The sequence below is a fragment of the Gobius niger genome, assembly GCF_951799975.1.
Source record: "Gobius niger genome assembly, chromosome: 19".
NCBI lineage: Eukaryota > Metazoa > Chordata > Actinopteri > Gobiiformes > Gobiidae > Gobius > Gobius niger.
This window is the reverse complement of record NC_136870.1, coordinates 7,092,474-7,107,298: the sequence shown is the minus strand read 5'-3', so window position 1 is coordinate 7,107,298 and position 14,825 is coordinate 7,092,474. Positions and strand designations below refer to the sequence as shown.

The following is a 14,825-nucleotide window of genomic DNA, read 5'->3' as shown; positions in this document are numbered from 1 at the left end:
TTTTACATCAGTGGTTCCCAAGTCGGGACCCAACGTTACCCTTGGAAAGCAGGCCCAAATAACCTAAATAAAACCTTAATTTGTCATCTATCGTACAAAATATTGTGTTTTCCCACACAATTTTTGAACAAGCAGTAGATATGCCTTTAAATCTGAAATTCCAGTTGCAGTTTCAGATGGAACATGTTGAAAAAAAGTTTCCTATAGACTCGCGACACACTGAAAAAGGTTCTGCGACCCACTTTTGGGTCCCGACCCACCAGTTGAGATTCACTGTCTTACTGCATGACCAAGTGGGATATTCTGCCAGGGCATTTTTTGAATGTCTATTTCTTGCATTTTTAGAGTACTCTTAAAAGAATTTGATCTCTTATTTGCATAATAATGTTTCTCAAAATCATCTTGATGGCCAGAGGTTCTCTGCTGGAGGGCCAGATTTGGCCTGCGGGCCTGACGTTGCCTACCCCTGCACTATAGCATCATTTTTCACCTGGTTTGCCTGTCCGCCCCCTGCTTTTCAGTACAATCACACTCGTTGTGCCCTTTCCTCAATACTGCAGTCACCAAAAACGCCAGCCCTTGTTATGAACTGATGGCGACCAGAGCCTCAGCGGTAACGAACTGTTTGCGCGTGTGTTTGTGCGCCCGACATCCCCAGAGACTCTAACTTCCTTTGATCCGCCGTGCATCGCAGGGCGGCAGTGGCCTTTAATTGGCAGAAGATAGATGGAGCTGCAGCGAAACAACAAAGTGAAAGGTGAAGGGGACAGGAGCAGAGAGGGCAGCAGCAGGGCTGGCCCAAATCAACTGTCGCTAGTGGACGCTAAATTAATCTATAGTGTCTGTCTCTCTTTCTCCCTCCCTTCCCTGTGGTTCATCCATCTCCCCTAAATCCCCCCCCATCCAACTGCTCTTCGCCCTCCCTGCTTCGGATGCGGACCTGCGGGGCTCAGGCATGGCTGACAGAAATCCATGAGTACGCCCAGCAAGATGTGGTGGTCATGCTGCTGGGGAACAAGGTGAGCACCAACTGTCCACTAAAAACATGTACAATGGGTGGTACGCATGGAAATGTATTTAGTTATTTTTTTATTGTTTAATCAATCAGGGATGCAGATCAAGGACTTCTTGATTGAGAATAATATTATTCTTGTTAAATTTAGTTTTGATTCAACACCGTCTTATAGGGCTGCGCGATGAGAATACTGCGATATGGCTAATTTTGCGATGTATAGAATTTCACACAGTTCATCATCAGTTTGTGTCAAAACAAGGCTTAAAAAACACAGAGCTCCACAGTCCTGCCTCCTCTCCAGTCCGGAAGTAAAATTCCCCTTGCTTTGAGACCGTATTGATTTGGAATAAAGTCTTTAACTCCGTAACTACGTCAGCTCGGGCTGAATCCAGCTCTGTGGTTATAAAGCGACCGCAAAGTCCGACGCAGGTGAAAAAAGTCGTCCTAGAACTACATTACCCAGGATGCTCGGGAGTCCCATGATCTACTACGAGGCTTTTGATTGGTGGAGCTTCACGTTCCCACACGTGTTTATTTATTGTAATGTAGAAAACACATTATAAACAATGTATTAAAACATAATGCAGGCAGATAGTTGACGTTTTATCCATATCTAACACTGACAGTAAGAAAAACGTCAGATGGATCAAAAAAATGTTCCCAACGATCCAATTAAACGAACCACCGATCATTTTTATTCCAATTAGCAGGATTCAGATTGTTTAATAGTGAAATAATATGGAACTTTTGTCTGCAAAGTAACGGCGTTTGCTGAAAACCTGGTTGCCTTGACCAGCGGGCGCGATGTCGCAATGGTTCTTGGGATACGGAGTTTCTATAGTCAGGAAGTGAATTATGTACACAGCCTTGTACCTTTGCCTTTTCTTCAACATTATGTCTTCTTTTTGGATTGAAATGAAACATTTTATGGTCACGAATTGCTACATAACTGATTAGCTTTTGCGGTGACGTTAAACTCTTAATATTTGAATTTTTTGAAAATCGACGGTCGTGTAGACAGGGATTTTTTGCTTCCGGACCGGAGCAACAAGACCGCAAGGGGCGGGACTGTGGAGCTCTATAGGCACAATTCAAAACAATACTTTTCTTGTGGGATGTGTGATTGACCGGGAGAACATTCTGTAGGAAGTCTTGGGAATGACACACGATGAAACAAGAATACAAGCTTTCACTTTGAGCTACTGGCATGCCGACACATCAGTGGCACCACGTTGAGCACACTTTGAGTACTAGAACTGTTGTCATTTTGTATAGACCCCTGCTTTGCCGTTGATCCTATTTATAGTCAGCTTTATTACCGGCAGATATTGTCACTGGACGCTGTCAAAATGTGTCACAGGCGGATGACTAACACCTGCACATTCCTCCAAAGGTCATAATTACTATGCTTGTGTGTCGCAGGCCGACTCGTCACACGTCAGAGCCGTGAAGAGGGAGGAGGGCGAGAGGCTGGCCAAGGTACCGTCGCTTTTAACATATTTTTACATGGAAAGTGGCAGAAAACAGAGGGGAATTATGCACCCTCAGTCGCCGTAAAGCCGTTCTCGCCTTGATTAGCACGTGTAATTATGCATTCACAAGGCTCTACTGTTATTGTTTGGAGTAAATGGCAGGCAAAGAGGGGCTTGCTAACTCAATTTTCCAGGCCGTTTCACTCAGATAAGCTGTAAGAGGCGTGTTCGCGTCGGTCTGAATACAAGTGTTTCAGGCAAGCGTGGCAGAAGAACAACAGCTGTCAGGCTTTACACACAGCGGGAATATTGACAGTATAAACACATTTCATTAGAATTTTAAGGTTGGGCTTTCGACTACCACTATTATTTCCATGTAGGGCTCGCCAAAACATGAAATATGCAACACTAAATGGTCATTTGTCAACATTGAAATGGCACCCATGAAGTAGATAAATGGATTTGAGCCAGATTGAAACCAGCATTAAGAAATCAGAATCTTCATTAATGACTATACAACAGCTTCTGTGCTACTACCCCGAGCCTTCCCAGCCACACTGAAAAGGTCTACACGGCCACACCAGCTACTGCATCCCACCGAGACGTTATTACCCATAAACCGCTGCGCTTTACGAGGGAAGCAGCCATACAACAGTCAAGCTACCGTGAGTGTCCCCTCCAAAGCAGATAGGGAATGGGACGTACAACTAGTCCGGGATCACGCTGCTGTGAGGCGGCATCTCTCGGTTTTACTGCCACATTTACACCACTCGCTACCAGCACTTTTTCTGAGCCACTCAAAGAACTGGAATTAACATCGATTGACCCCTTATTTGCCAAGTTGTAGACCCTGTAGCCGATTGTGCACATTTTCAGACCAAAAACATAGAAACTTATATCAGTACTAAGAAACTCATTTACCTTAATAAATCATTTCCGTAGTCCCTCTGTTGGTAATACAAGTGTTAATGGGATAATTGAGGGGGTCTTTTATCTCCCCCTGGTGTCTCTGGCCAGAAAACCACATTTGCAACTTGCCTGCCACCGGACCGGAGCCACCAATACACACTAATGGCATCACGAAGAAGATAACACTAACAGTACTAACAGTATTTACAGCCAAGTTTGAGTGAAAAAAAATATTTCCATTGTGTAATTGGATGTACAATATCCCGTTCCCCCTTCGCCTTTTCTGTCAGCGTAGTATTTACTCTCACAGACAATTAATAAGTAAAAAAAAGCAATTTGCTACGACACCTGTAGTGGCACTTATGGCCTCTAGGGGCACGAGTTGCTTAGTCCTTCTTTAAGTTTTCGGTGGGTTTTCACTCTGGCTCTGGTCAGGCCAACCTAAAGGGGCTCTGACCCGAGGGCGGCGGTTTTGGGTCAGTGCGAATCCAACCTCATCAATTTAGACTGAACTGAACAGCACTTCCAACATCCAGATTCTTTGTGGGGATAAGTTTATAAACACTTTCATTATTTTTTTTAGGTCACAGTATTGTTTACAACCAATAGCCTAGACCAAGCTTAACATTGAACAAAAAGTATAAAAGTATCTAATGTTATCTCGTCTTTCTCTCTCCTCCTTATTGTTATTATCCTTATACTGGAGACATAGAAATAGTTGGCCCTCACGTGGACTCTCACCTGCTGTGCTCTTAACAGATGTTTGTCTCTCGCTGTGCGCAGGAGTTCGGAGTGCCCTTCATGGAGACGAGTGCTAAATCTGGGCTCAACGTGGAGCTGGCCTTCACCGCTGTGGCCAAGTGAGTCACACACAACAACAGCAGCAGCACAATGAGGGGAGCGCAGCACGGTTTTCAGCGCTCTGCTGCCAAAACAAGGGGAAAAAGAAAACTTCAGTTTGGAGAGGTTTGGAGGGTTCGGGCTCTCGCTGCGCAGGGATGAAATAGAGAATACAAGTGTCATTTCAGTCAGAAATAATCGAAAAGTTCTTAGTGAGAGAGGCAAAGGTAAGTGTCGGGGTGGGTTGACTTAACAGGCTGGCGTTTTGGAGCTTTTGACCATGTTTTAAAGTTATTCCCTCATCAATAACATCACTCAACTGGTGTTTTGTCAGTGCAATGAAATCTGTGGGAGTAGGACTTTACTGTAAGGGTCAAATAACATCAATAAATCAATAGATCAATGAAGAGTTTAAAGGCCAACCAAAAGCCTACTTTAAAAAAAAACACTATTTTCAACAACCCCATGAGCTGCTACCTTAACGTGGTGGGGTTGTTTGAGTGTCAGAATGATCCGAGGAGCTATGTTGTCTGGGGGGGGCAAACTTCACTTCGCTGGGGGGAAGGAGCCTGAGCTTGTGCGGGAGGTTGAGAGATGCCAGCGAGATATAGTCGGGCTCACCTCCACGTACAGTTTGGGTTCCGGATCCCAACTCCTGGAGAGAGGCTGGACTCTCCATTTTTCTGGAGTTGCCTGCGGGGAGAGACGGCGGGCCCATAACCCCCCAACTCAGCCGTCACGTGTTGGAGTTCTCCCTGGTGAATGCCTCCTGGTCCAGGTGTTCCAGGCATGTCCTATTGCGAGGAGGCCTCGTGGAAGGCCCAGGACACGCTGGTGGGACTATGTCTCCGAGCTGGCCTGGTGTCGCCTCAGGGTCCCCCCAGAACAGCTAGGGGAGGTGTCCGTGGATCGGGAAGTCGGGGGCATCTCTGCTGAGACTGCTGCCCCCGCGACTCGGCCCCGGATAAAGTGGAAGAAAACGGATGGATTTACTATTTTCAAGGATTTGTGATATGTTTTTTTCATATTACACTATGGCCAATCGTCTTGCCTTTAGACTCTTGAAATACAGTGTTTTTGGATGTGAAATTGACTGTTGGACTTATGTATGGACATTACATAATACATAAGAAATATCCACATCTTATCATGGTTGTTAAAAATGAAGGCTGAAATGAAAAAATACACGACTTTTGAGCCTCAAGATGCCGCCATCACACAAGAATAAAAACACACTTTCAAACGGTTGTGGTTGCGATCTTTTCAAAGCGTGACCTCTAATCATGAAGCCGCCTGTGGTTTCAAACGCCTGTGCCTCAGCACAGTCGCCTGCTGCCACATTGTATTTAACGGAGGTGGAAATGATCGGTTAGAGTCGGCTTCAGCCAGAGAAATGTTTATCTCTGCATGTTTGATGTTGATAGAAATGATGTGAGCTCAGCCATTACAGAGTCAAAACTCAAAAGCAATGCATTTTGAAGAAACATATTGAACACTTAATCTGTATTATTTTTGTTTTGCCCCTATGCTGATCTGTTTCACTGATTACAATTGAGCTACGGGGAAAACCATGAAATAAAGATTAATTTCAAGGTAGGGCTGCACAATATATCACCAATTTATCATTATTAAATGGTGTAATATCCGTGTCACAAGGAGCCCCAATATATGGGAAACTCCGGTAATGCTTTAATTAAGGTGTGCTTGTTAAGTATGAATAAGGTACTAATAAGCATTAATAATATGCTTGTAAAGTATTAACACACTGCTTATTATACTTTTATCTGTTAAAATGCTAATAGGTCATTAATAATTCGCGTATTCATAGCCAACCTTAAACCTAACCCTAAAATGATTACTAATAATTATTAATACTTAATGAGCACCTTAATCTAAAGTGATACCGAAAAAAATCGTCTGAGACTGACAAAAGTTTCAGTTTTAGTCAAGATTCTATTTTAGCCTTGCTTTGCTACTTATTTTGTATTTTTTAAACTATTTGTAATTAAATCTCATGGAAAGTAGCACTGAATACTTTTGTTTTTGCAACATGCAAGACTGAATATTGCCATTTTTCTCACATCGTGCACATTATAAACCCAGTCTATCATGTGACCTGCTAAATTAAAGCCACATTGCGCAATAATAAATAAACTACTTCTACTACAAACTTTCACTTTGAGTGTTTTAATGATGAAAAAGTAACGCTAAGCAATTTGTTGATGTGTCAATCACATCATTGCGGCATCAGTCCACCAACCACACAGCAGTATGATAGACTATGACAATTTACAGCCGATCCCAATGCAGAGAAAGTTCACGTTATCAGGTGTTTTTGTTGGTAGTTTTAGGCTGGTTCGAGATGAGCCAGACGGACGCAACAGCTATTGCAGCGGCTACATGGCCCCGTGCATGATGGGAAAACGCCCAACTGTCAGCGGCTCACGCTCAGGTGACTGGACATGAGTCTGCTGTGATCAGAAACGTGCTCCTCGCCCCCTCCTCACTCCACACTTTAGAACAGTTAAAGTGTGACTGAAACTATTACAGTTGTGTAAAATAGAGCTCATGTTTGATGCTTTTCAGATCAAACTCATGATATAAAGTCAATATTTTCTCTCTCAAACTAACAAAGGGGAAAGTTATCACCACTGATGAATGGTTTCGCTGAAGTAAAGGAAACAGAGCAGGGGGTAAATGAGTTTTATTATGGCACATGGGTAGGTTTAGCTGGATCTGCTTGTGATAATATGTCACCTGGAATTTAATACAGGAATCACATGCACTTCAGAGCATGTTTGTACAGGGTTTACACATGATATGACTCCATGGAAACAGAGAGATCTATCAGTTTCCTTTCCCTTTCATATTTGCACCCCTTCAGTTTGCAATTTCTATGTTGTTTAATACTTGAAATCGTCGCCAGCACATTTAGGTCTTATAATCTAAAATCCTCACGCATCAGTGGCCCATTGTTGACTAAATTACACCGTGATCCATCCACATTCTCGCCTTCGATAATAATGGCCAAAGCGACTGCAGCACGGGGTGTTCCTGGAGTGAAAAGGCGGCTATTTGTACTGAATAACAGAAAATGGAGTATGATGCTTTGAAAAGCAGCGCATTTACAAAGATGAAAGGAAATGCAATTGCAATTTGGTGCATTAAAATAGCCATTTTTGCCTCTGAGGAGACAGCTGTTTCCATTAGCGTATGTGATGCGTATCATGATTTTTAATCTCGTGATGATCAAAGAGAACTGTGTTAAATAGCATCTGTGATACTTTTTTGTTCTTGGGTAACTTTTTGAAGTAATGACAGTTTTTTCACACATTACTTTATACTTACAGCGAGAACCATATATGTTTACATACACTTCATAAAAAGACACATTTGGATTTTTTTTCTCACTATCTGACATGAAACCAGAATTAACTCTTTTTTTTTTTTTTTACACATTTGTGTATTACTTTCTATTGGTTCATCCTTGGGTGCCATTTCAAGACACTTGAAAGTGTCAGGTTCATTGGTTCAAACCATGATGGAAATGACCAGTCGTCATATTGATCAGAAAGAAGGCGGGTTCTGAGTCCCAGAGATGAACGTCCTGTGTCTGAAATGTGAATATCAACCCAAGAACAAAAACATAGACCTGGTGAAGATGCTGGTAAGAGTTTGACATTATCCAGAGTGAACCAGTGCACTTCACAAAATAGTTGACATGAAGGAAGAACGCTATGTGAAAATATTGGAACAAAATCTCAAGACATCAGCAAGAAAGTTAAAGCTTGAGCACAGATGGGTTTTCCAAATGGGCAATTTCCAAAGCCTATGGTCAATACTGGTTACGAAGTGGCTTAAGGATAAGAAAGGCAATGTTTTGAAGTGGTCATCACAAAGTTCTGACCTCAGTCCAGTTGAAAATGTATGGGCAGAGCTGAAAAGACGTGCACGCAAGGCGGCCGACAAATGTGTCTCAGCTACACCAGTTCTGTTTGGAGGAATGGACCACAATTCCTCCCAACTATTGTGAGAAGCTTGTGGAAGGAATCCAAACGTTTGACCCAAGTTATACAGTTGAAAGGCAATGCTACCAAATATTAATGAAATGTGTGTAAACGTTTGGTTTTGTAAAAAGTAAAAAAATGGTGTTGAAAATTCTTTCTCTCATTCTTCTGGAATTTGACAAATATAAATTAAATAATAATAATAAAATTCTGATTGACCTAAAAAATAATAATGATTTTTTTTTTTTTAATAAAGTGTATGTAAACATATGATTCCTGCTGTATGCTTTCGAATATCGTCACATGGACTGGGTCGGTTGCGTTGGGGTCGTTTCACTTCAACCTTCAGAAGCTTCCTCTCACTTTTGTTGTCAAAGTGTAAGACTTACACAATCTAGAATACTGCCTCATGGCAGTATTCTTGTTTAGGTGGGATTATGGCTACTACGATGGATCATTTGTGGCAACATACAAACACAAATGACAGTACAATCATTTGAAAACTCTACTACAACTTCCACTCTTGTTAAACAGAAGACAATAAAGACAAATGCATTTACAACAAAGACAAATGCAGTTACAACAAAGACAAATGCAGTTACAACAAAGACATATGCAGTTACAACAAAGACAAATGCAGTTACAACAAAGACAAATGCAATGCAGTTAGAACAAAGACATATGCATTTACAACAAAGACATGTGCAAAATGTACTTCTTTGAGAGTTTAAACCATGTTCTCACATTGTTACGTTGTCAAAAACACACCTATAGCAGTATTTACTTCACGCAGTGTTGAGTTATCCTCTCACTATTGAAGCTCTAATTTGTACTTCCTGGATTTTATTGTGTAGTAGGAAAAAACACCAAATTGTCCTCCACATTTTAAAGTCCACAACCCAACATTGATTCTGTAAAGTGTGTTCATGACGGCGTCATGGTGTTGCTAGCTACGTTATTGATGAAAGTGAAAGCAGCCATTCCCACTGCTGCCTACAGGGGGAGCTCCAGGTTTATCAGCCTTGGTGTCTGTATTTTAGAGCCATTGTCCAATTCCTACAGAATTAAGCATAATATTATAAAACAGTAGTTACTCAAGAAGCATTGTCACCAAGTACTTTTTTTTAAACTTTTCTCGTGCAAATATTTGGCTACATTCTCCACATACGGTTCCCGCTCTGCACTTTTCCATAATGTCACAGGTAGGTTAGAATTTTCTCCTCCGGGCCACAGTGTTGTTTGTTTCCTTTGCAAATGACGGCGTACTATCTTTGAATCTCACCTAACTGTGAAGTGTTGGACAGTACGTGGGCGCTTTCCCTCCATTTATAGCTACATTATGGCTACAGGCTGCTGGCACGCCACGGCGTTGCCCAGAATAGAAAGACCGTCTGGAATTGCAGCTCACAACAAATGTTTTAAATGAGACAATTTTCTTCTTGTTTTGACCGTTTCTTTTGTCATTTTTCTTGTTGGCTCTGCGGATTCTAATTAATTTCACTTGGAAGTATCAGCCTGTCGATGCGTTTCACCCAAAGACAAGTATGAGCTAATTATCTCGCGCAAAGACATCAATGCTGTAATTTGCACAAACACAGAAAAATCTTTGGAAATACTGTGCTCCCTTTCATCTCTCCGGTAAAGTAGAAATACAAGGAAACTTCAGAAAGAGTTTGAAGGAAGTTTGAGCCACTGTTGCTAATGATAACTGGTGGGCTGTTATCTATTATTCAGTGAACATAACTCGAGCTAGTGTTTTTGTTTCCACTTTCTAAAATTTGAAGAGTCCATTAGTTTTATATTCACTGGTTAAATTATAATTCACACAAAAAACAATCCCCACCTACGCTATTGTCAAAACTCTCCCAAAGCATAATTGCCTTTGTGTCTCTGGGCAGCACAGTGGTGTAGCTGTTAGTGCTCGTACAAGGTCCTTTGCATGTCCTCCCCATGACGTCGGGTTTCCTCTGGGTGCCCTGGAAACATGATAAAAACCTAATAATATTGCCGAAATACCTGGAATTTTAAAATTACAAATACATTTTATTTTTGTTTACTTGAAGGGGAAAAGTAAAACATTGGCATTATAACATTAACATTACATTCATAACATTCAGTAGACTTTCAATTAAAACATGGAATATATAAAAATGATCTGATCTATTGTTCTTTATGAACATTTAGACTATAATTTAAAGGTTTTGAGAAAAACGGAGGTTTTAAAGGTTCTCAGTATTTTCTTCTATAATGTTGATAATCTCTGCGTTGCTGTGGAGCTGAATGACCAACAGCAGGTGAATACACAAAATGTGCAAATATTGTGGCCAGGTGCGTTTATTTGTTCCTAACATGGCACTGCCATGTTGTTTTCCCTAATTTGGCCCAGTTTCTGAGTCAGAATTACGGGGTTGGTGCGTGTTCCAGTTGAAATTTACTCGTCGGAGATTGGAAATTCCAACCTACAATAATCAACTGGAAGGCAGCAAGACCCCCAGGTTGACATTCTTGCTCTATAGCCATGGTTACTTAGTCCAGGTCATGATGAATGAAATGATAAAGACAACACTTTATGAGAAGGAGTTTTTAAAGTATTAACATGTACGTGTTACCCTGAACTAACAACAACAAAACTAACAGTGGTATGCATAAGTATGGGCCCCCCTTTAACTTTTCAACATTATGCCATACTTGACCATAAACATAAATATATTTAATTGAAATTTGAAAAAAAAATGACCCTGGATCAACTGCAGAGAGCTACAGCTCAGGTGGGGGAAACTGTCCACAGAACAACTATTAGTCGTACACTGCACAAATCTGGCCTTATGACAGAGTGGCTAGAACAAGCCATTTTTGAAAGAAAACCATAAGAAGTCCCGTTTTCTGCCGGGTCTTGGTAGGTTTGCAGTGATGCCAGACTCTTTCCATTCCTGGGTGGTGTATTTAACTGTACTTTGAGAGATATTCAAAGCTTAGGAAATCTTTTTTTAACCTAACCCAGCTTTATACTTCTCAATAACTTTATCCCGGACCTGTCTGGTGTGTTTTTGGACTCCATGATGCTTCTGCTCCACAATAGTCTCACAGACCTCTGAGACCATCGCAGAGCAGCTGTATTTGAACTGACATTAGATTACACACAGTTAGACTCTATTAAGTCATTGGGTCAACATGTGATCATTCAGAAATCATCAAGGAACTTCTGAAGGCAATTGGTTACACTAAAAGGAAAGGGGGCATATAGTTTTGCACATCACACTTTCAGTTTTTTATCTTTTTTTTATTTTATCTAAATCATATATACATTTTATTTCACTTAACGATAGTGTGTCACTTAGTGTGTGTCTTTCACATGAAATTTCAATTATATATATTTATGTTTATGGTCCATCGTATGGCAAAATACCAAAGTTAAAGGGGGCCTATACTTATGCATACCACTGTATTTTTGATCAGTTGATGCTTTCATATAGGCTAAAGTGCTCACTCCACGTGTTCTTCCTCAGAGTGGTAACATGATGTGACTGATGTGTGTTGTCAGCTGGATAAAGTAATGAACAATGGGCTCTGAATGAACGCAAGTGACACTTGACTTGAATTCCCTGGGGCCCGATGTATTTCCTCTTTTGCTTTTTCCCCATTAGGGATTAGTGGTGTCTTGTACAAATCAATAAATAGTTCAGGAAAGCATGACGGACAGTGACTTACTGGTTGACAGTCATTGGGAGGTGTTAAAAACATTACGTTGGATATAAATACTTGAATGTGTTTAAGGAGTTTTACGGAGTTCAACTATAAAGTATTTATAATAAAGAGTGACAGGCTGACTATATTTTGAGAGGCAACCTTTCTAAATGAGCTGGCAAGACATGTCAATTACTTCATTTTTAGTTCATCATTTGTTTCTGATTTACTGTTTCCAAACACTTTTTAGAAATGCTTTAAGAAAACTAAAGTTGTATTTGGAAGTGAAGTCATGGAGTTGCAAATGCTGTAAGTTTCTCCTCTTGTTGTTGCCGTGCTCTGTCCTGACTGGACCGTTAATTAGAGCCTAACCACATGCAAATTTGTTGATTATTTTAATAGCATTTCCTCCTAACCTTCGCTATAAGCCAATTTATTAAACTGCAGTAAGTGGTTTTCACTTCTCCGTCAGCTCTAAACACTTTAATAGTGGAAAAACATCCCTCTAATTTCGAGCACAAACTATTCAGCATTAGTTCTGCCAAATAGTGATAAATATGCAAAGTGCCGTCTGACTCAACCTCATCGCCATGGCAAAAAGCTGTTGTAAAGTCAGTCAAAAGGCTGAGAGCAGTTGGAGTGCTGAAAGCTGTGTGTTTTTGTGTGTGCTGTGCAGGGAGCTGAAGCACAGGACCATGAAGGAGCCAGACGAGCCTAAGTTCCAGCTGCAGCAGTACGTGGACAGAGAGATGAGGACCATGGGCTGCTGCCGCTCATAGGCCGCCTACGCCACCCACCTCCTGTATGCAGTGTGTCTGTGTGCGAGTGTGAGTGAGAGAGCGGGTTAGATACATCAAGATCAACCTGTCTGTTCTAAAGCACGTTCCCACCAGGGCCACAGGGTGAAGCTCAGTATGGCACAAGTGCACTTTCCTCTGTGCCTGGTGGTAACGGGGCCATGTTGTCCTACTGATTGGAATACTTTGTCTCCAAACCCACCTGTCCTCTGCAAATGTGAATGTAATCAGTGCTCTGTAGCTGCGTGAGCAGACAGATGCATGTCCACAGCTGTGCGTCATGTGTGAAAGGACTTCACAGCCGTAACTCCATTCTGTGAAGTGATGTACAGAATGTTGAGTCTCATATTGATTTTGTGCTCTTAAACGTCGTCTTGTTAAAGGTAGTATATAAAGTTATTTATGTTGATTTGTACAGAGAGATTAATGCACCCAATGTAAGCTGTTAACAGCACTGTGTGCTGTTGAAGATATTATTGTTACTAATTTGATATTTGTGATAATGACTCACAGTTTCCATGTCCATGCATCAGTGGGATATAATTTATACACTGAATATTCAAATGATGTTGATGTAAATCCTAAAAGCTTGTTGTAAATACGTGTTTTATCTGCAGCACCAAATGGAGGCCACGCTCAGTCTTTATACAGATCCACTTATGTTGGTTTCAAAAAGCAAAAAAAAGTAAAACTAAAACCTGTGTGGGAGCAATGAGGCGGCAGAGCCCTGTGTCCATGAGAGCAGTAGTTTTGAAAAGCCATTGAAACCTGGAGAGTCCTATTCCTTTTGTAAATCACAAGGTTTTAACAGACATTAGTTACACTCCCTCTTCTGGAGTATTGTCAAAGCAAAAACAAAACAACAACCACATGGCAGATATGCAAACCGTTGTTCTTTGCATTCAAAATGTTGTGTACGTTATTTTTGTAAAGATTAGTCAATGCCTTTAGTAGATCCTTTTTCTCAAGTGAATGTTGAGCTAACTTTGTGCTGTGATCCACCTTTGTACAGACTCAAAGACAGTTTCGAAGGAGGCGCTGCTTTAAAGGGGCGGAGTGTGACCGAAGCTACCAGCATGCATTATATTTTTGTTCTTTATTTGCTAGAAAATCTTAGCAAATGTGTTTGAATGTTTCTATGGATACCAAACGGCTTCAGTATTTATTTGGAAGTTAATGTATTTTTCATAACCTCATGTTATTGACTGAAGTCTTTGAATCTGTCGACTGTAATCTCTGTATTACATCTTATATGAAACTATTTGCATTGTATCTACGAACTGTGCTCCAAATAAAGACTCTATATTGGACAGTGGCATTTTTCTTCCCTTAGTGAGATTAGGAAGGATCTATAGCTCCATCACGTGGAATGTTGCTGCTATTACACCGTGAACGTAAGCCTGGAACAGAATTTAGACCAGTGTGATTCTCAGCACATTCAATGTTTTCTCACTTTTGCAGGTTTTGCAGAGTAGTAGAGATAGAGGACTTCTTCAGACTGCCTGGTATTGCCACTGAACTGCATTTAAGCCAGTCTTTCCATCAGATCAGGTTTGTCAGGGAGGTAAGAAAGAGAGGTTATGAAAAGTGATTGGATATCTGTTTATTGAGTGTATTTGATGCTTTAAACTAAACCTTAAATGTTTTCCATGTTATATAAAGATATTAGCTTTTACTGCCCCGCTTAATCATGGGTACAACTCTATATTCCAAAAGAGGATCGCTTTAGAGTAAATGATCAAGAAAGTTACAAAGTGTTGTGCTTTCATGATTCTGTAACCGTTATTTCCAATTGATGGAACAGTTCTGAAACGTTTACACATTTAGCATCATATTTACAAAAGAAAAAATGCAAAACTGAAAAATATTGTTATAAACCAGTGGTGGCCAAACAGTAGATCGTGATCCTCTGATCTTTGTTCTTTAATAATATAAATTGGGTTTGATATAGTGAGTTATATCTGGCAACACAATACTTTATGGTAGTAGGAGCAGTAATTTACGTAGAACAATAAGCATCACTTGATCCTAAAGAAAAGGAAAAAAAGTACAGTGAGACACCCGATGTATTTGAATAGGGCGGAAAAAGGTTGTCAATAGG

General features: G+C 40.8%; 1 protein-coding gene across 1 annotated transcript in view; it reads left to right on the top strand.

The window, feature by feature from the left end:
• Positions 1-14,018, top strand: part of rab26 (RAB26, member RAS oncogene family) — a 78,372-nt gene extending 64,354 nt beyond the window's left edge. Inside the window, exons 6-9 of the mRNA XM_079578010.1 lie at positions 954-1,019; positions 2,438-2,494; positions 4,180-4,256; positions 12,604-14,018. Of these exons, the coding sequence (XP_079434136.1) occupies positions 954-1,019; positions 2,438-2,494; positions 4,180-4,256; positions 12,604-12,706 (303 nt within the window). The 3' untranslated portion in view covers positions 12,707-14,018. The remainder of the gene's footprint in view (positions 1-953; positions 1,020-2,437; positions 2,495-4,179; positions 4,257-12,603) is intronic.
• Positions 14,019-14,825: the final 807 nt, after the last annotated feature.